Here is a 22,199-nt window from a genome sequence, read left to right as displayed (position 1 = left end):
TTCATTGAAGGCATTCACATGAACAAACAGTTCATATGACCAATAAAACCATTTTTTATAATGAAAATTTGTATTTATTGTTGCTAATGAAAACAATGCTAAAAACTCAGAAATTTGAATATAAAAGTGAATAAGTCAGGAAAAAGGTGTCTGAAGATGACTAAGTGTAATTTTTTGGTATGACATGTCAGCTGTTCTTCAGCAAACAGAATAATCAGATGTCAATACTGGGCTATTTTAATACAAACAGTGGTTTTTTTTCACCCCCAAAGCAAATATTCATCAATTAGAATTTTTTAATGGTTCTGGTTTAGTCTATAATATTAACATTCATTGATAACCAAAGGAAGATTAATTTTGATTTTGTTCTCGTGATCAATATTTAACATTTGAATCAGTATATGCTGATGAAATTCCTAACAGTATTTGCCTATTATTTCCTGTACCACCCAATTGAAGTCTGAGGTATTAATGTTTTCAAAAAGAAATTATTTAAGTTATTGTCATCAATACTTGCAGTAGCAAGTTAGACCTGTTCTGTAAACAACATCCTAACAGCATGGGGATTTCTTTCTGTTCTCTACTAAACCTGGACTATTTTCTCTGTTAGTTCCCTGGAGTTTTCTCTTTCTACTTCTCATCTTTTAAGATAAGGAATAATATGCAGTGACTCACTCACTGTCTTTCCAGCCACTCAGTAAACATGTGGTCAGTGTCCCCAATCGATGAATGTTGGTTTCTAATTATATGTTGTGTTTTGCTTCACCTTCCACTAGAGGGCAAAACTTCCTGGTATAAATTCTTGTAAACATTCTTAATATGTTAAAAATACAGTATTGAAAAGGGACAGGAAGTCACAGTGAATGAATTCTCCAGCTGCACTATTGTTAAAAAATTATCTTAAACAAGTGTTCCCTCAGAAATGAGAAATGGAAACAACCAAAATGAATACCTGTGTCTTATATTAGGGAGAGTGGATATGGTGAGAACCTAAAACCAGGATCATGTCACAACCACCAGTAGGAGAGGATTCATCTTGTTATACAAAAGATATTTTTTTGTGAGAGAGATCAATCACTGGAACAAGCACTGTGGGGATTTGTAGAGTTCCCACCACAGGTGGTTTTTACTTATAATAGTAGCAGAGGACAAGTTCTCTTTAATCTCCAGCTTTGTTCTCAAGTCAATGTAATTTTTTTCCTAAATGGTCTAAATGGAATTTTTTTGATACCACTAAATGTAGTCATGCCAAAAGTGTCAACTTTTCATAATCACTTGCAGGTCTTAAGGCTTACAGGTAAGCAGAATATTTTAAGGGAATCTTTATTATTTTTAAATGAAATCTGTGGTGTTTACTTCATCATCCAATCTCCTACTCATTGGAGTTTGTATTTGATTAATAGTAGCATAATGGGAACTGGCATTCTGTGAATACAGCAGCCTTTCAAGGTTGCCATGGAAAAGCACTTTTCTCCTAGACATCATCCCAACAGCTTTTATTTTCTAGAAGACAGTTTCTTTTTCTCTTTTGAACTTTGATGTTTAAATGTTGCACTTGTGTAGGTGTATTGTGATTGATCAATCTACTATCTGTGACCCAAAAAAATTGCTTTGGTGTAGAAAAAGATATCAGAGGTAAACAAGTCAGTTCATTAGTGCTGATCTACAAATTGGACTTCCTCATTGGGAAAATATTAATGATTAATATTGCTATGTCTTCTTTGTGCATTATTTTCATGACATTTCTTGGGCTTAATGATTTATTTTAATGATATCTTATTTAGATGACATTTCTATCACTTTTGACTTGGTTTGATAATGTCTTCAGAAAATGCATCTAGAGCTCCTGCTCAGCTTATCTTTAAAGAAAGATGTTTCTCTTGAAGCACTTTTTAGAAAGATCATAACTTTCTAAATATGATCAATTGCTTTCTTCAAAGCCCTTGAATTAGCAACAGAACTGGAAGGTATCTTAGGCTCAAAAGGAGACCCAGGAACACGCACTTAACATGGAGGTGTCCTGAGTCTGGGACCACCTGAAATAATGTCAACTTCCCATTTCTCTGGAGACAGCTCTTTCAATGAGAGAGAAAGGAATTGATTAATGTGTCACTGCTTTTGGCCTGGGCAGTTAGACAAGTTTGACAGCCTTTCTGTCCTATTTCCAGTAGGAGAAGCTGCTGATGGTAGGACTCTGGCATTTCTTTGGTGTGCTTCTGTTAATTTCGGAAACATGAGCACGGTGCAATAGGATCAAGCCCCAGCAGGCACTTTCTATGCTTAGAAACCAAAACATGCTTCCCAGTGAACACACCCAGGAGTGTTCAAGTTTCCTCTTGAAACATAGTTACAGCCACTTCTGTTTCTTTCTGCCTTTTCCTTTTTACAGGCTGTCTCTGCTGGGACAGATTAAACTAGTCTTAAGCACCAAATAGTGCTTTAAGATGCTTTGTCTTCATTCTTAGAAGTCTTTACATAATAAAAATTTGAGTTCATCCATATATCTGGCTTTCTAGGGTGATGGGATCTAGTCTTCTGCATAGTGGATTTCAGTCTGAAATTTTTTATACAATAAACATTACGAAATAAAATAGAAATACTGGCCCTGGTTAACAACTCGCTTCTGAGGACAGAAGCAACCCAGAGATCAAGTCTGTTATTAACAGCATTAGCAGAAATATGTAATTGAGTGAAGAATACCAAACCAGATTTGGTGCATATGAAACCTGTATGAGAAACAAAAGTTATACTTGTGCATTTTTTACTGAAGATAGTGAAAAAGCAAGGCCTGAAGGAAAAAGAATGGAAATGGAATGGAAACTATCCCAAAACACCCAGAGCTATACAGACATTTTTATTGCAAGTATTTCTATAATGTATACTCTGAAATACAGTCTTAATTCACTCCAATTTCAGTTATGTTAGATAAAAGCATAAAATATAACTAGTTCTGGTGAAATTCCAAGGATGTACACAGATCTTGAATTCAAGAAGTCAGTATTTACTTAGAGAGATGTTGTGAACTAGCCTTTTCTTCTTCACAGTCAAACACTAGATATAATTTTAGTAATTATATTATGGGCAGAATAGGATCTTAATGCAAATCTTTATATAATAGGTGACAGTTACAGATGTGCACTCTTGAAGATTCATTCAAAGTTTCTGGTTTGAACCTAAAGTAACTAAGGTAGAAGATCTCTTGCATCAATAGCTTGGTCAGAAGACAGGGATTTTCAGTTTAACAGCTAATCTGGTAATAAAATATGTGGGGGAAAGTCAGTTCTGAAAATTAAATCAAATTCATTTCACAGTGTCACCTGGAAAGCAGTTAGAAATGAGCCCCTTCCTTGGGCAGGAAGCATGACTCTATTTCCATGAGTCCATAAATAGTTCACAGTCAATATACTGAGGGAAATTTCAAATACTTGTGTTGTTGGAAGTTCTGACATTTTCTTTCTAATATAGATTAAATTTTGAAAACATTTTAATACTCCAGAAACCAGTATGCATCCTTTGGGCTACATGAACTAACTCAAAGCAGATAGCTCTAATCCATGTGATTAGAAGAGCTTTGTCTCTGCTGCCTTACCCTGTGGATGTATAGGTTGTGGTTCTTATGCCTCAAGCCTTCATCATGGGTCTGGAATCCTTCCTGGCCACCAGCTCCTATAATCACCAATAGTGAAATTGGCCCCACAAGGAACTGCAGTGCTTCATTAGCCCACAGCAGAAAATAGAGGCTCTTAACATGATTGCCACAAAGTGGATAGTGAAATGCACCTTAGTATTTTATGGAAGTAATCCAAAATTAAACACCCAAGACAGAAAATACAATATTGTAGTTACAGATGGGTTTTCTCATGACTGAATACTTCATTTTAATTTTCTAAATTACTAGCAAGAATTTGCAAGAGAAATCAAAATATTTTTCAGTCAAATCCATCATGGACTGGTCCTGCACGTGAAGTTAAACTCCATCTGGGAAAAAGCAGCTCAAGGAAAATTGGTGCACTGCTGGGCTTGCATGTATCTCACTGAAACTCCATTTAGAGATAAAGAATCCTTACTGCAAAGCCCTGTAACTCTTTCAGCCTCTGGTATTCTCTGGTATTAGATTGCTCAGAGAAGCTGTGGATGCCCCATACCTGGAAGTGTTGAAGGCCAGGTTGGATGGGGATTTGAGGAAGCTGGTCTAGTAGAAGGTATTTCTGCCCGTGGCAAAGAGGTTGGAACCAGGTGATTGTTAAGGTCCCTTCCAAACCAAACCAAACCTTTCTATGGTTCTAAGATTCATTCTATTTAGATTCAGATCTCTCAGTCTCACTGCACTCTAGTGTCCTCCATGCCTGTGTCTCATAAGAACCTGTTGGGAAACCATGTTTGTGTGAGAGTTGTTTCTTTTTTTCCGGGTACTTGCAGTACCTGGAAAGAGTTTTGAAATCTTCAAAATAAAAACTCATGGCTAGAATAGTGTGTGATAAGAATTTGCAAGTCTGTCAGGATGTTTTACTGCATAAGTCTCAAGGCACATTGTAAATCTATATTGTGATCACTATTTCTACTTTGCTTTTCCTTTTCACAGAGATACAAGATGCAAAAGAATTTGGTGCTTAAGGACTGAATCGTTGAAATAGATTTTATGTTGTGTCATTTCAAAGAAACTAGAGACATTATAATCATAAATTGTCCCTTTACATTATTTTCTTTTCCCTTAGTTGAAAGTATTCCTTGCTCTGCTGCTGTGGGTGTTTTACCATTTATTGTACTGAGTATTTCATGTTAATTGTCACTCAGATGAAGTGGAGAGACATTAAAATAAAAATATTTGCTTTTTGTACATGCTTAAATAAATGTTTTTACTCTTTGAGAAATCAGCCATTTTTCCTATTGTGAAGGAAAGTATCTATGTTTAATAAGGATCTAGAGTATCTAATTTATTTTCAAAGGTTTTAAAGACTTGACAGAGTAATGTAAATGTGAAGGTTCTCTGATTACTATAGTTGAGATATTCTTACTCATGTATGATACCTCTCACTGGTTCCAGTTTTAAGCCAGTGCCTCAATTAGCAAAGGTTGCAAACCCTCCAGAGATCAGCTTAGATTTATGAAAAATGTCTTACACTGAGAACAATTCAGAAAGCTTTATATTAGTTCAGAGGCAGCTGTGATTCATAGCACAATAAAAATCAACTGACCTTTTAAAGGCAAGTATGTCTTGCTGATAACAACTAAATGAGCAAAGATCTAATGAAGATATTATATAACCACCTCTTTCTAAGCCTTGTCTTAATTTGTAAGAGGTTATTTTGGGCAGGTGTATAATTCCTCTTTGAAGTTACGTGCTGCTAGTACTTATATATTTTAAAGATACTCTGCTCTCCTCAGAACAATTTTGCAGCCACAAATGCGGATTTGTCTAGTTTGCTTTTTCGATGTTCTTAGAAATAATAAAGAAAAAAATGCTACAATATGAGAAATCTGAGTAACATCTGGAACACTTAAAAATTGTTGATTAACCTTGTAGGAGTAATGCAGAATTTTGTAACTGTTAAAGGGAAAAAGAGTAGTAATTATAAAAGCAATATTCATCTCCCACCATCAATAGACACAGTATTTTATCATTTGCATAGGAGATAGGGCTTCTTGCCAGCTGCTTTGATCTGGAGATTAAAGAATGCTAGTGACAGAGTTCAATGAGGTCTCACTGAAACTAGACACCCATAAGAATTACAAAATCCTGGTTGCATTCACACCTCAGATCTGATGGACAAGCACATTCCTATATGACTCTGAGAGGTGATAGCCACACAATGTCTAGTAAGAAAGGGCTAATCCAGCCTCATTCTGCCTACTTCATATTCTAGTACTTTTAAGTTGACCGTGTTGAGTGCAGTCAAGAACACAAAAAAATCATATTTTTAAGGAAAAAGTCAGGAAGGAAAGATTCTGTATCCTTTTGGTTAAACTCGGGACAGATATGGGACATTTTCTACTGCAAGGCAGACACATTTTGGTTTACGCTGACCCTTGATGGAAGTAACATAGATAATCAGCATCTGGGTCTTTGGGATGATGTCACCCAGGCCAAGGCATTTGTTTCCTTTGCAGCTGGCAGAGGCAGAATTGCATGATTTCAGGCACGATCTGAACACCTTCCTTTCAGGGAACTGCAAGACTAAGTGTTATTCCAGCAGAAAAGGGATGCAGCACTTGGTTTATATTTTCTGTATTCACTAAGTATTCTATTAAAGTACTACTTAAAGTTCTTTATAAATGAGCCATTTGTGACTTCCTTAAGGCTAGACCCACCTGACTAGTAGAAAGTATAGACTCTTGTATGATAACTTGAAGGGTTTTTGGTCAGAGAAGCCTTGTGGAAACTGCGAGAACTCTATATTGTTGACTATTTTTCTTTGTTATTAATTGGTGAATTCCTTGCCTTCTTTTAATTAAATATATCCAAAATAATTAATACTGAGTGTCTCTCCAGAAAATAGAAATAATTTTCCTTTCTGTGGAGGCTGTCACACAGTTTGGCTCTTTAGTTTGAAAAGAGGATGCTATCAAAATAAGGGAAGAAAATGTAGTTCTTGGACAAAAAAAAAAAAGATAATTACTTTTGTCAGGTCTAAGGACAGACTTGAGACCTCATATTGAAGAAAAAAGGTAAGGCAGAATCATGACTCATAGGAGCATTTCAAGTTAACAGGGCAGGCAGTGAATACCAGCAAGAAAGGCCAGGATGAGATAACACAATAGAAGTGTGTTCATTGATTTGCTCTTTGGGTAAATTGAGAAAAAGAGCTGTTGCATTCTCAGGTCACTGACTGGGGACTTTTGTTTCATGCGAGCAGCGGAAAATTCTTCTCAGAGGGCTTAGGCATACATCGGAAAGTGAGCAGAATATGAACAATACTTTCCTTCTCTTTGTGGCTGACCCTTCTTACTTTGCCTGGGATAGAGATGTGCCATATTCTGATGAGGCAATGAATGTCTCAACTCTAGGGTTTCTTTCAATGGAATACACTTGCCAAGATGCCACAGATGTTCCTACAACTTTGTACCTGTGTGTCATCAAGGATTGCCCAGTGTTGGTGATCATGGGATGCTGGGTTTGGAAGCAGAACTTCTGTTCTGTGCAGACCTTCAAACACCTCCTGTGTGTGCTTGCAGCAAGTGGTGGTGTAAGGTCTGGGGGATGCCTTGGCCAGATTGACACTGGGAGACACATGAGTGTCAGAGGGAGGGATGTTGCCATTGAGAGGATCTAGGCACCTTACCTCTTCCTTACCCTTCTTTTGCCTAAATTTATTCCTTCGTAAAATCTATAGAATAAATAAACTTGTTGCCTAAAGTTATTCCCTTCCCTTTTCATTTTTGGGAATAATAATCACAAAAAAAGAAGTTAAATGGCTCAAAGCTTCTGTTGTTGCTAAAGTAGACTCCTTCTTCTCTGGAAAGGAATCAGGGCAAATTTACAAAGGAAGAGAGAAATATCCATGAAGTAATTGCAGAAAATTAGAGTAAATTCCACTTCAGTATATTTCTTTGTGTACATGGCCAGTTTAGCAGATCAGTTTTGCTTCTCAAAAAGCACAGTGTAAAAATCAATTTTCTTAGAACAGCAATATTTTTAAGAAACACATAATTTGATTATTTACTATTTGATCTAAATGCCAAAACAAATTAATGCCTTTGATACATTGAAAATAGCAGGCTTCTTCCAATCTTTTGGAGAATTCTCAAACACCCAAATCCCAAAACTTTCAGCAACCTTTTCTTTTAAGATGATGTCTCTGTGTCACTCATTAAGAAAATGTCACAAGCTTATGATCTTACCATTGCCTTTATACACTCCAGCTGATCTATTTACCTGCATTCTAATTAAAATCTCATTGAAGTTGGTATGGTTCTTCACTTGAGTCACAGCCATCAAACTTCACTACTCAGATGCAAGATATATAATAATCAAAATGCTAGAAAGTTACCAAGATTGAAAACAGTTTTCTGCACATACTAATTACTGTTATACAGCATTTTTCAGTGAAATGTTTGCATGATTTATGTCTATGAAATTTCAGACTAAGGAGAGCTCTTTTGGAGGAGATTTGAGAAGGCAGATATTCAAAGTGACAGAAATATGGTTGCAGTTTTAAATAACTTTATGTGCATTATCTCATACTGAATCTATCATAAAGTAGGTGCTTTTGCTGTGATTTTTACTTGAGATGCCTCTTTTGAATTCAAATGGGATTTATCCCTTCCCCACCCTTTTAATTATGGGAATATAATAGAAAACAGCCCATACCTTGAAATAGATTTTAATACAGAAAAGGAGTAGTAAGAGTCTGCTGAACACAGATCTAATTGCCTTGCTATTCTGAGTATGTCTGAGGGTATTTGATTTAATTTTAAATTTTAGTGATGTTTTATATAGAAATTGAACTGATAATGGATTTCTTTTTCCTGTGTTTAACCTCGTGCTCTCTCCAACCTCTGACATCTTGGCTCGGCAGCCCAGTCTTTCCATGGTGCCTATTCCAGAAAATGAGATGCTCGTATCCAAGGAGGTAATTAGTTGACATTTACTGGGTTTAACCATTTGCATGCTAGTTTTATCTTATATTTGCATAGCCCATATTGTTGATCAGTAAAAATGTGCTGAGCTTCCAAACTTGCTTTTTTCCAGTGCAGAGACTACATAAACACTAATTGTTCTTAATGATAAATGAAGAAAAAAACCCAGAGCTGTTTTGCCAACTGTGTTGCTTATGTGAATTTGAAATAACTGTAACATTTATGCTTCAGGTTCCTCATATGTGCTGCTGGGATGTTAGCAAGTGGAAATGGTTAAATTATGGTGTTTGTTAAATTATGCAGCCATATTTAAATAACACATTCCACAATTTTCAGTCACTGATATAGCTTTTGTTTTAAATACCAGGTACTACAACAGCTACCAGAAGCACTTAGGATAATTAGTTATTGAGAATTTCATAAAGGACAGTCAAGAAAACATAAAAAATAATTCAAGTTTGGCCAGTATCAAAATTCAGTGCCAGTTTTTTTGGTTTTGTTTTTTTTTTTTTTTTTTTTTTTTTTTTGCTTTGAAGAAGGATAAAAATTTTCTTGAACTGTAAATTCAGTGGTCAATTCCCTCCTACATTTATATGCCTTAACTCTAGGACCATAGTGGTTACCACCCTAGACAATTCATTCAGTGAAAGCAGAAGCAATCTATTAGTCCTTATCAATTTACTCTTGAGACAGAGCATATAGAAAATTTAAAAGGTTCAGCTGACATTGGCAAGTCCTTTTTTCCAACAAGTTCACAAGCAGGAAGATGAATTATAGCCTCAGTGTTGAAATAAACATATGTAATTCAACTAACTGCTTTACTCTGGCTTTGGAATGTAACAGGACATTGCCCATTACAGGACATTTTCAATACTATTTTAGAAATTCACCTATGAAGGCATAACTTAGTACCAATAATAACAGTATGAGAACATTTATGACACAAGAATGAATTTTTTACTATCGAAACCTCTTTTACCAGTTGCATTCTCACAATAATTTCATTAGTTTTTTAATGAGTGTGAAATGCAGATAAGAATGATAATTACATATTTATGAACAGTTTATTTTTAATTTATTATTTTTAAATTAGATTCTAGTTTATCTGAAAACAGCAATATGATAATTTAAATAAATGAAATTGATATTTGCCAATCATTTCTACCAAATGATTAATTTCCTTTCAGTTTTGAAAAATGTTGTGGGAGTTTTGGGGTCAAGCCCTTCACATTTTGGATGTGGAGGATTTGCTTGAATTCTGAGTTTGTTGATAACATATCATTATATCCTCACAGTTTATCTCAGTTTCCACTGGAAAAATAAAAAGTGGGAGGGGGAAACGATAAAAATAAAAAGAGGTTGATATTTCACTTATTGGGTGGATCAATAGACTGCAGTTCTGCACCAGGAGTGTTCAGGCATGACAGTAGCCTCTTCTTTTCATGTGCATCCCTGGCCTCTGCGCATGGTGTCGAGGACTTGGAGCTCTTTCATAACTCCTTTTGTTTGAATCTCCATCACAGCCCTCCAAATCTCCTCCTTTGTTCCTTGCCTTTGACATTTCTGCTTGTTTCTACACCATCAATCCCCTTTCCTCTGCCTCCTAGGAGCCACTCCTTGATTCTCTCAAAGGCAGGTGTTATACTGTCTGCTATGGAACTATTCAAAGAAAGACCCAAAATGCCCTCATAAAGTGAAATTAGACCAAAAATACCTTTCAGATCTTCTCAGATAGGTTGTTTTTTTTCCATCTCAGCAGTAAAGTTTCAGAAATATTATTGAAATAATGGTCTATGATTAGAAGGCAGTGAGAGAGACTACATAGTTCTGAGAATAAAATTGGTTTTGAGATTAAGCAGATTTGCAGTGCACCAGGAACTCTAAAATTTGTATATATATATATACATATATGTATACATGTGTATTTGTATAAGTGTGTGTGTATATATTTTCAGCCTCTGATGATGCAGATGATTTTCATGTATTTGAAAACAGAGGGAAGGAAACAGCTAGATCCTTGTCTCTCATCCTACTGCTTTACAATTTGCACATTGAGGAAGAATTTTGCAAATCTAATGGAAAGACAGATATTTTCAAAGAGAACTCTCTAAGAGACAAGACACATAGTTTAACTGATGCATTGTTAAGATCAGTTCAGAAAGTGAAGGATGTTGTACTGACATAGTAAAGTCTGACACAAAAAAGTGCAAAATTCCTTTAGTTAGAGGCCAACTTGATCTGTTCCAAGGCAGGTAAAATATATTAGAACCATCTTCTAAAAGTTCCCTTATGTTTTAAGTAAGCACTTTGAACAGGATTTCTATCTACATTTTTTAAAAAAAGCTTAAATGTACTACAACAATTTGTACCATGACCTGTAGAACAACTACATCTCATGAAACTGTGGTTGCATTTATAAGGACCAAACACAATTGATGGGAAAGAAGATTTATAAGTGCTGTTATCAATATGCTTTGTATTTCCTTTGATAAACCTCTTATTGGATGACTTATAATAATGTTAGCTAGAGACAAATCATTTAAAGTTGAAAAAAAGCGTCAGATACCATTTTGTACAGCTGAGCAAGCTAGCTATTTGTGCTGGTTCCCTGAGCCCTGTCATTAATGTGTATTTTGCAGCTATGACTATGCAGGTCACAGTCATGCACTCCAGTCCATGTAGAAATATCAGTAAGAATTGTGTCAGGCTCACCATAAGCTGCTCAGAAAGTCACATCAAGAGATGACACATTTACTATTTTCTCTATTACAAACCAAAGAAAACATTTTTCATAGAGCTGTTCAACTCACTTGTACAGAGCAAATGATCTAATATTTTCCCCGGTTTTTAATCTCATTTTTAGCAGGAGGAGGTGACCAGGGCACATCATGCTGGCCACATGAAGACTGAGTAATCTCTTTGTATGTTTAATGGGTATCAGAGAAGACACAAATGCATCTGGAGATGATCTCCTTTTCTCATTCTCACTCAAGAAGAACTGAGCAAAGCCATTTTGATATCTTTGGGATCTACTGTTTTAAATGGAAGTATATAGCACTGATATTCAGAAAGAGATCAACACTTATGCTGTCTTGGAGACGGACAGGAGAGCAACACAGAACTAGCAGGAGGTTATTTGGAACAGCCTTCTTAGCTGACCTGAGGGTAGTGGCTTCTTGGAGATAAGTTGTTGTTGACCATTTCTGAAAAACAAACACATTTTCACCATTTTCTCTTTTGTGTGGTTGGGTTTTCAGAATTGCATGTAATAATGCTTTCCCTTTCCAGTGAATTAAAAAAAGCAAGATAGTTCTTGGTTGATGATTTTTAAAGTCACAACATCTTTCAGGCATCTACATTGTTCCTTTTTATTTGGGAACCTATCTTGTCTCTAGGAACAGTTTATACCAACTTTCCACCTTATGAGTTTCATAACCCACAAATCCCCACCTAATTTAATATGTCTTTTTTTTATCAGTGAATTCTGTTTGGATGATGAACTGATTAGGAAAAAATCTGCCAAGTCATAATCCAAATATTACTCTTACTGCTATCATAAGACCCTTAGATCATTCTCCTATGTTATCTAAATTATTATCTGCTCTCTTTATCTCAAATTATATATAGGCTCATACTTAACTTCTCCTGCAATGTTCCTCCCTCATAATGAGAAAGTAAGTGTGATTTGTGCAATTCCAAAAAACCCCAAATGGATGGGCAGATGCTCTGTGAAATGTAAACACCTCTAAGAAGGAGTGAGAGTGGAAATGGAGGAAATATGCTGCTAGTTTTTTCTTAGTAATTTGTGTTGTTTTCCTCAAAGCAAAGTGTTCACTGGAGATAATAATAGTAAACCAACCAACCAACAAACCAACCAACAAACAAACAAACAGAGGTACTTTTGTATTCAGAAGAATAGCATTTGTGTAATTTTAGCGTCATTCTGTTGTGGCATGTACCGAGTAAGACCTGTGACTTCTCCGTGAAAGTAAGAAAATAAATAAGCAATATTCTCCTCCTTGTGTAATTCTCTTCTGCAAGCAGTGCATTTTAAATGGAGGAAGTCTGAAGGATACTCTTTGAAAGATAGACAAGCACTATACCGATAATTTCTGATATCTAATGTCTTCCTTTCAAGTAAAGCTAGTGTTTGCCCAGGCTGTGATGTGTTAATGGTGTAATCAGTCTCAGAATTTTACTGAGTCAGAACCTTCTGAGTCAGAACCTTTAGAGAGAACATGGGGCATATGTACCTGTATAATCTAAAAAAAACCGATTGTGTGCAGGGTCTAAAAGTATGTCCTCATTACCCTTATTCATCTGTGATTTACAAAATCCCAAGTCTACAATTACAATTACTAATAAATGACTAATTAGTTACAATACAGTTACTTTAGGTTCATTTAATCTTTTGCTGCAGTGAAGTAATTACTCAGTTTTATCTGTTCGTTGTTCATGGAAGATCTGCAATATTTACTTGAGAACTCAATAACATTTCTGAAGTCAACATTCATAAAAAGACCCCATGAGAAAAAGCTGATTCTATCGACTTCAGTGGCAACAGGATTTTACTGACTTTTTGTGCGAAGTAGCAAAAGTTCTTGAAATCTGAAATTCTATGAAAGTGTCAATAAGGTCCAAAGTTCTGTTCTGCATTGCTCTTAGTCTTTATTTACTTAAGGAATGTCCCTGCTCAGAAGCCAACAATAGCATTAATCATTGATAGATTCTACATAAAGGAGGAAAATGTACCCATTTTATGGAAGTGTCTTTGTATACTAAAGAATTTATGTAAAGGGTTTAAACTTTAAACAAAAGCTCCAACCTAAAATGCATTACAACAGCAAAGTGATGTTCTTCCAGTTAAACATCCTCCTCACTGGATCCTGAATTATTCTGTAATATTCAGCTCTTGCATACTGCTCAATGCCGTTTCAACTTGTAAAGATTCCAACTTGCCGAAGCAAGGACAGGGATGTGCTAGATACCTAATGGAAGTAGAGGGAAGTCCACTGGAAACACTCCCACTCAAAGGTCAGCTTAATGCAAGCACCTACTTTTTCCATTTGGCACTGGGATTAATCCTCCCAGACATGTTGGGGAAGAAGATGCTGCTGCTCCTCGTGCTTTCCTCATATGTCACATCATGGGTGTACTATTCACTTTTTGCTTTCAATCTTGCTCAAGTTTGCAGCCTTGTTGCCCAAGCAGTGGAGAGCTGGTGTAGACTGGTATGGCAGAACATTGCTACCCATTCCTCTCTGGAGCTATGGTCTCACCACCCTTAGTTTATTTTGAGTAGGCCAAGGACTTCAACCCTAAGCTCTCTCCGTAAACTTATACCAGTTCATTTAGCTGAAAATTTAATGACCCTGAAAATAAACATTAAACGTACAGCTTTTACTAAAGGAGTAAGACTTTCAGGTGTTAGCTGTGACAAATCCTTTAAACTCTAAATTGGATGGGCCACTGAGACAATAAACTGTTGCCTTCTGATACTTATAAATAGAAAGGCAGGTCCAAACAATACACTAAATTTTAAATTCTCAAATTAAAACTTTAAATATCAGCAGACAAACTTTCTAATTACTTTCTAATTACTTTATACAGAACAATGTTTTGATTTTTTTTCTTTAAGATTTTTTATGTTCAATAGGAAATTTATATTGCAACAGGTATTTGGGCAATACTTAAGTCAGCTTCAATTATATTTTCTTTTTTAAGTAAAAAACTTTCAATTATAGTCTACTGACTTGAAAGGGCATATTAGATCACCACGCTGTAACAAGGAAAAGCATTGTATGCATTTATAGAATTTTATTTGTAGGGTGGTGGCATAAAAATAATTTCTGTAAATATATTAGTTTTATAAGTTGTGGTAGTTTAGCATAGATTGACAGCTTGGCTGACAGATAAAAGTGTTGTATACGCTTTTGGAGACTCAGTCTTAAATTAAAGGCTTTAAGTAATTTGGCTTTTTTTTTTTTTTTTTTTTTTGCTTTGGGGAGGAGCCGCTGTGTGTGTGAGAGCTGCCCCGGCCGGCAGTGTCCCTTCTCTCCCCCGGCTCCTGCCCATGGGGAGAGGAGAAGAGCTGCAGATCAGCAGCGCTGGCCCTGTGCACTGTGATTGTGCACTGCGGCTGCACTTTTGGCTTGGCTGCCGGAGCTTCTAGTTTAAAAGAGAAGAGAATTTTGAAAGTTTTTTTCCAGAGCTCTGGGGAGCTGATCCAAGTTTAAGTTGCTTTAAATTAGATGTAGAGTAAAAAAAAGTAATTTATTAGCGTTTTTGAACATGCTTTTTCTTTTTGCTTTTTCAATCACCTGCAGCCCTAAAGTTCTGGGAGTTAGCTAAAAAAGAAAAAAAAAAAAAACCCTCTGGGCAAAGACATTAACTTTTTTTTTCTCTTTTATAAAAACCAGCAATTTTCTCTCTGTGCTAAGTAAAAAAGTAAACAGTTTATGAAAGTGGGAGGGGAAAGTGTTTAAATGTCTTTTTTCCCCCTCTTCTTTTCTTTCTTTTCTTAGTATATATTAATAAAATCTATCTGTTTATTTTTAGGTTGAGCCTGTTTCGCCTTTTTCTCCCAAAAATCCTGTCTCCCTGTTAATAAACAAAATTCAGCAAATGTAAAACCACAACATAAATAGTGCATTAGGCAAAAAATTCAAATCAAAACCACATCATAAGTTTACATTTAGAAGTCTGAAAGGATAGGAATTTAAGAATAATGAAGAGAAAGTTTGAAATATCAGTATATGATTCAAAATGCAATTTCAATCTAATTTTGCCTGGCATTAAGAAACAGCTGTTGTTATTGGTCCCCTTCAAAGAATGGCAGGAGTTATGAGAAATAGTTTTAGAGGAAAAGAACTTGCTGTGAAGAGCTAGTTAGAACATAGATGTAGGCCAAAGAAGGTTTTTAAAAATTATCCCATATTTAAGTAATGCATAAGTAATTAGAATCATAGAATCAGATGAAAATTAGCTATAGTGTTTGACCACTCTTATGATATAAAACATTCTTCCTTATGCCTAATTAAAATTTCCCCACTTACTGCCTTGTTTTCTTTCACCATGAAAACCTGAGGTGTCATTAAACCTTTCTCAAATGGCTAGAAAGGGAAAACAGATAATCCTTAACCTACTCTTTAGGTTTAACAAGTGCTATCTGTAGCCACCCCTCATCTGTCACACATCTTTCCCACAAATCAATGAACACTTGTAACCATTCTGATAGTTGTCTATTGGTTTTTTCTGCTTGCTTGACAAAGCAAAAAGCTATTTTTATTGTGAGGGCTCAGAAATGGAAGCTATATTACAGGTGCAGCCTCCCATTGTGCCCAGCAGAGGGGAATAACTTCATTTAACCTGCTGGGTATGCTCTAATTAATGCAACTGTATATGAGGTTATCCTTCATTACAAGATGGCTGGACTGATGCACATTCAATGTGGCGTCAGCTAGACCTTATGTCACTCTCATCAGAGCTGCTACCCAGTCTGTCTGTCTGTCTGTCTGTCAGTGACTGTCCTGTGCTATTGCACTGTCTTGTACTATTGCACTTCCTCCATCCCTCCTTGTCCCCTGCCCCATGCAGGATTTTGTATTTGCCTTTGTTCATGAGTCTTTTACTAGCCCATTCCTCCAGTCTGGCAAAGTCCTCCAGAATGGGAGCATACCCTTGGCATACCAGTCTCTCTCACCCTCCAAATTAGGGACATCCACAGATTTCCTGGACATATAGGCTCTTCAGATCTCTGCTGGGGATGTCACCCTAGCATCCTCTGAAATACAGCCTGGAAAGAGATTTTCAACTGTTGAATACTATCTTTTTAGACCAGTGTCCTAGATAGTTATTGGTCTACCCTGTAGTCTATCCTACTCCTTGGTTTGGGTGCCAGGCTGTTATAGGAGGCTGGCAAAATCCTTGCTAAGGGGGAGGCAAGCAACACCCATGTCATATGAATGCAGGGTGGCCACATGCTCTGTCTTCCCAACACGAGGTTCAAAAAAGAAGTGGAAAGTGGAAAACAGATGTAAATCTGACATGCCCTCTGATGTGCTATTAGTCAAGGTGATGCTTGTCTGTTGAAATTTGCTGCATGCAGAAGAATTCCTCAAGAATATCAATGAATGAAAAATTATTCTTGGTTCAGTAAGCAGAGTTGTAAATAAAGAGTGCAGCAAACCAGTGATTGAACAAAAAGAGAAGTGATGTATGAAGTTCTTCACCAGTTTATACAACTGTTCCTGTATAACATATTGCAGGTTTTATTTTCCTCTTCATTTCGTTTTCACTTTTTATTTTCATTTTTCTATAGGTTTCCAATGAAAGAGGTTCTGTTTAGATACTATGGTGAGTATTATTATTTTTTTGAATTTGATTACAGTCACAATTTGAATATGTAACTATTTTGGTGTCACTTTATCAAATTTTTATTATTTTATTTGAAAAGATGATAGGATGCTTTAGGTACAAAATTCAGTGTTTGGATAATAAGATGGCTATATTTGGTGAATGATTTTCTATTGATAATTACCAATGCAGAATTCCAATTCTTAGCATGACAGAATAAAGTCACAATAGAATTAATTTTAAGTGGGATGCAATCAAATGGTTGGAATAAATTGAGGTATACTCTGGAATTAGATTGTGAAATGATGTCAGGGAAATAAGATGATTTTTTTTAATATTTGGGCACATAACCACATACTGCCATTGAATGAATGGTTTGCTAGAGTTAAATAATACTACCTTGCAAATAATGTACTGTTCTGAGAGCTGATTTAATGTAGTACTTAGCAAGACAGTTCAGCAAACAGGTGATACTGAAAAGGCTGAAAAAAAAAAGCATTTTTTTTCTCTTTCCTTGTTTCACAAAAAAAGAGAATAATTATGACTAAAAGTTTATTTCAATTATTATTAAGAATTTAAGAGTAGGATCATGGAGAGAAATTGAAAATAACACCTGATGGAATACTGAGGTAAATTGGAGTATTCAGGATGGAACAGCCTAATGAAATTTACCATTAAAATACTTAACCTAAACAATTTCTCAAACAGTAGTGATTACCAGGATGAGTAAGTTCCCAGAAAACTGGAGAAAGGTAAACACAATGTTCTGTCTAAGCAAAAGAGGAAAGGAAACTCTAAAGAATTACAGAAAATTCAGTCCTACCAGCATTTCTAAGACTCTGGAACAAGGTATTAAGCAACATATTTGTGGGTATCTAGAGAATGGTAAGAAGATAAGATTATTTGCGCAGGGACACGTCAGAAACAAATCCTATCAAGTTGATCTCATTTCCTTTTGTGACAGCAAGGCAGATATAAGGATGTGTTTTATACAGTGTATCTTCAATGTAGTCTCACACAACATCCCTAAGCAAGCAGAATAGATACGGACTAAATTAAATTCACATAAGGTAGATAGGTACTTGATTGGAAAGCAGGCCTCTGAGAAGAGTTATTTGCTTCCTGTGTGGGAGAACATCTCATAGACTTCCAGAATGCTGTCTTCTAGCTCTAGCACTATAAAATTTTGCCATTAATTACTTTCTCAATGACATGGACAATAGACTTACCCAATTTGCAGATTATGCTCACTTGGGAGGACTTCCAAACAGCATGGAAGACAGGATTTTAATTTAAATAAATTCACTTTCATTACAAGAATGGCTTGAAATAAATATGATAGAATTATTTGAAGAAAAATACAAAGAAATATGGAGGGTACAGACAAAAAAAGAATGACAGTAATCCTGCAGGTGAGAACCTGAGGATTATAGGGGAGGAAAAACTGAGCCTGAGTAGAAGAGGTGATGCTTTCGCGGAGATGTTGGAAGGAATGCTTCTAATATGATGAAGATAATTGCTCTTTTTTCCAGTATAGTGAAAAATCAGTGGCATAGGATGTGGGAAACAAATGGGTAATTCAGAAAAGATGTAAAGGCTTCAACGTCTTCACACAGAAGATAAGAAATAAGGACACAGTAGAGGCACAGCAGCTTCTGTCTTCATAATGGACTATTACAAAGGGATATTAGTCACTTTTCCATATTTCCTATGAGGAGAAATAGAAATGAGTCTAAATTTCAGAGAGAGATATTTAGTTTGAATTTGAACAGTTACAGCTCTGAAAATTTAAGTTCTAAAAGGAGTTTGCCTCAGGCTGCTGCAAAGATGGGCAAGCTTCTCACAAGATAAATCTGATCGGCCAGCTCTCATCTTCTCCCACAGCTATAGTACAAAGGAGGTGGCTGAATATATCTTTAGGGTTGTTTTCCTTTTCTGTGAAACTATGAATTCTATTCGTTAGCCAGATTATCAGGCTGTATAAATTAGGAGAACTAAGTGACCTCAGTATGTGCTATGCATCTTTCTAATCTGTATTTTTGACAAATTGTGTTCATGCAAAAATCCTTCTTTTTCAGCCCCAAATTAGGATCAAGAGCTAAAACTGAATTTTGAAGCCTGTTTCTGTATTAAGAAGGAATCCACAGCACCAGTCTTATTTAAAGCACCATTTTAAAAAATATTGCTTCTGGTAAGCTAGTCACAAGGCAGTAATAACAATCAAATATTCTTTCAAGAAATAATCTTATGTACTAGCATAATTAACCACGGAGATACACACATGAACACACCATTTCTTGAAGTGCTTGCTGGTTTAAGTGATGCCCAATATAACACAGCATATTTTCTTTAGAAATAATGTAAATGTTGAAATTAAATAAAGCTGTATTTTTGTTGCAAAGTGGTTTTTGTGATTCTTGTTTTTTACTCCTGTAAATCTGGCTCAGTGGGTTTCAAATAGCTGAGAACAAATGCCAGCATTGCTGGGAAAAGAATATTCCTGTGTGCTAAACTTGGTCACATCTTGCCACCATGCAGACACTTGTATTTTGTGAAGTAGTCCAGAGATTATTCAGATTTGTGTCAGCACCCATAGCAGTGAACATGCACAGTGATTTTCCCCTGCCACGCAATATTCATAGCCCTTTTGACCAGGTGGAGAGTGCAGGCAGCATTACCGTCTGCGCTCCCGGCACACCAGGAAAAAACACTACTTTCCGGTTTATGCTGCTGGGTTTTTGATCTTAGGATGCTTCCACATGGTGTTGTCCAAGCCTGGATCTTAAAGATTTTGCTTTCAAAATGCATTATGAACATCTAAGGAAGTTGGTTGTCTATGCTTGCATGACCTACCTGAGCTCTCCCCAGTGTCTTGGTCCTTTGAACCACAAGTCACCCCTCAGGGGACTCTGACAACATGCTCAGGACCTTTGCATCGCAGCCCTGTCTCAGAGGACAGGAGCATTTTATCTCCTCATGTGTTGTGATTAAGACTGATATTTTAATGAGAATCCCTACTGTTTTCATTAAAATTAATGCGATTAACTATTTTATGAAATACCACCATAAGGAAAAACATTAAAATTAAATGGAATAGTCTATAGGCTATTCAGCCTTTTGCCCTATTGGACCTGGTTTAACTTCAATTCAGACTGCTTTTAAACTGTTGGACTGTGTAGCTGTGAAAACAGAAGAAAGGGTCAGCATTCAGTAAGTCTTTCTCTCTATAGGTAATATATAAATTTTTAAGAATATTGTGAAAAGATTGCTATGCATTTAAGGGTGGTGTTTTTTGTATTTGTTTTGTTTTGTTTTTTTTTTCTCAATAGAAAAATAAAAGAAGTTAACTGTATAGATCTTGTGAATTGCATACTATTAACCAGGTGGTGGAAAAAACCTGAAAAAGCACTTCAGTGAGTTCAAGAGAGTTCGTGGGGACAGACATCAACACATAAATAGAACAAAAAGTATAGAAAAAATTTTAAAAAAGATAAAAATTCATACATACAAATTTATAACTATAAATGTGTTAAAAATACTGTAGAAGCTGTAATACATTACCCACTAAGGACCTAATAGTATTTCTTGGTTTCAGTAAAGAACTGAAATGGGAAAAAAAATCATATTTAAAGCCATGTGTGTGTTTCTCAAAAGCCTTCCCTGCCCCTTTTTTCAAGGCATTTATTTTGTTCTGAATTTGTTCCAACCCCAGATTTCTTTTCCTCTTGATTTTCATTTTTGTAGAGCCCAAATCCATTCCATCATGTCTAGCTGAGACAATTGTTCACACGGCTTAAGTTTAAATTAACCCATGAGATAGACTGAAGCCAATATGTGAAAGGAACACATGCAAGAGAAAGAACTACTTGGAATAGAGGAAGGACAAAGGAAAAATCTTTTTGTTTACCTCTAGGTTTGTGATTTTGTTTATCTGTGCATACTTTAAGAAACAGTTTCCTTCTCTGTTCAAACAACTTCCATCTGTGAATGAAAATTGAGATTATATTGGCAATTACTGTCTAGAAATTCTCCTGGGAAACCAGTGGAAAAAGTATTAAGAGGAAAAAACTCTTTAAGGAGAGGTTATAAAGAGCAAAACATCATGAAAGAGATTGCTTTTTCTGTAGTACTAGAAAATTAATGGATGCTGCTTATTCAATAGTGTAATATATTTAGTCCAGGTTCTGATGCCTGTACCCTGATTTTAGTAACGATTTTCTGGTAAAATAGACATTTCCATCAGGATCATGATGGCTGTGTATCTTTGGTGAGGGCTTATGATGCCCTTTTTGCCTCAACTTCTCTTGCAGTCTGATATGCCATGTTCACCTCCATGATTCTTGTGATGTTTCTTTTGTTGCTATGTGCTACGACTCAAGCTATCAAGAAAATGACTAATTAAAGTTGGCCCAAGTGGTCAGAAGGGAAATGTGTCCAGCACAATAGGTGTATTTGGGCAGTGACATACTTGAGAAAATCTAGATGCTGCATCAGAATAAGGGCAGCCCTTGGCCCCAGGGTTCAACTGACTGGCATCCGAAGCCTGGTTTGGTGTGGCACAGAGCTCTGGTCTTGACTCAGTTTTAATGAGAAAATTGCTTAAATGTCAGGGAGTTCACAAGCTAAAGCTATGCAAAATGAGAAAAGTAAAAACACAGAGAGAAGGATTTTGTTAAGATGGTAAGAGTAGCAACTCAGGGATAGAAAAGGAAAGAAAAATCTGTACCTTAAGGTACAAAAAAATCCTTGAAAGGAGAGAATCAGAAAGTGGCAACTAGGCAACACTGAGGACCAGCCTGTTAAAAGGATTAAGATACAGACTTACTAGATGCAGTTGAGGGAGCTGAAGGTGTTTAGCCTGGAGAAAAGGAGGCTCAGGGTTGACCTTGTTGCTCTCTATGAATACCTGAAAGAAGGTTGTAGCCAGGTAGGAAATCAGTCTCTTCTTCCAAGTAGCAATAAACAGGGTAAGAATGGCCTCAGTTTGTACCAGAGTAGGTTTAGATTGGATGTTAGGAAAACATTTCTTCACTCAAAGGGTGGCCAAGCATTGAAATAAGCTCCTGAGGTTAGTGGTGAATTCACCATGCCAGGTACTGTTCAATAGGTGTGTGGATGTAGTACTTGGGGACATGGTTTAGTGGAGAACACAGTGATAGACTTGGTGATCTTAAATTCTTTTCCAAAATTTATGATCCTATGATTCTAAGATTCACTGGTGGGATCAGGTAGGAGCACATAATCGAGATGAACACCAATATGTGCAT

The 22,199-nt window shown here is 36.1% G+C and overlaps 1 protein-coding gene across 4 annotated transcripts in view; it reads left to right on the top strand.

Annotated features, from left to right (window-relative positions):
• Positions 1–19,324, top strand: part of MLIP (muscular LMNA interacting protein) — a 105,796-nt gene extending 86,472 nt beyond the window's left edge. For 3 of the 4 annotated variants that reach the window (XM_083856636.1, XM_083856640.1, XM_083856635.1), the window contains 3 exons: positions 8,517–8,570; positions 16,898–16,932; positions 19,011–19,324. In XM_083856636.1, the coding sequence (XP_083712762.1) occupies positions 8,517–8,570; positions 16,898–16,924 (81 nt within the window). In that variant the 3' untranslated portion in view covers positions 16,925–16,932; positions 19,011–19,324. The remainder of the gene's footprint in view (positions 1–8,516; positions 8,571–16,897; positions 16,933–19,010) is intronic. The other variant, XM_083856639.1, reaches the window with a different exon arrangement.
• Positions 19,325–22,199: the final 2,875 nt, after the last annotated feature.

This window comes from Zosterops lateralis (genome assembly GCF_965231275.1).
Source record: "Zosterops lateralis genome assembly, chromosome: 3".
NCBI classification, from domain to species: Eukaryota; Metazoa; Chordata; class Aves; order Passeriformes; family Zosteropidae; genus Zosterops; species Zosterops lateralis.
This window is presented reverse-complemented; position numbering and strand designations above follow the sequence as displayed.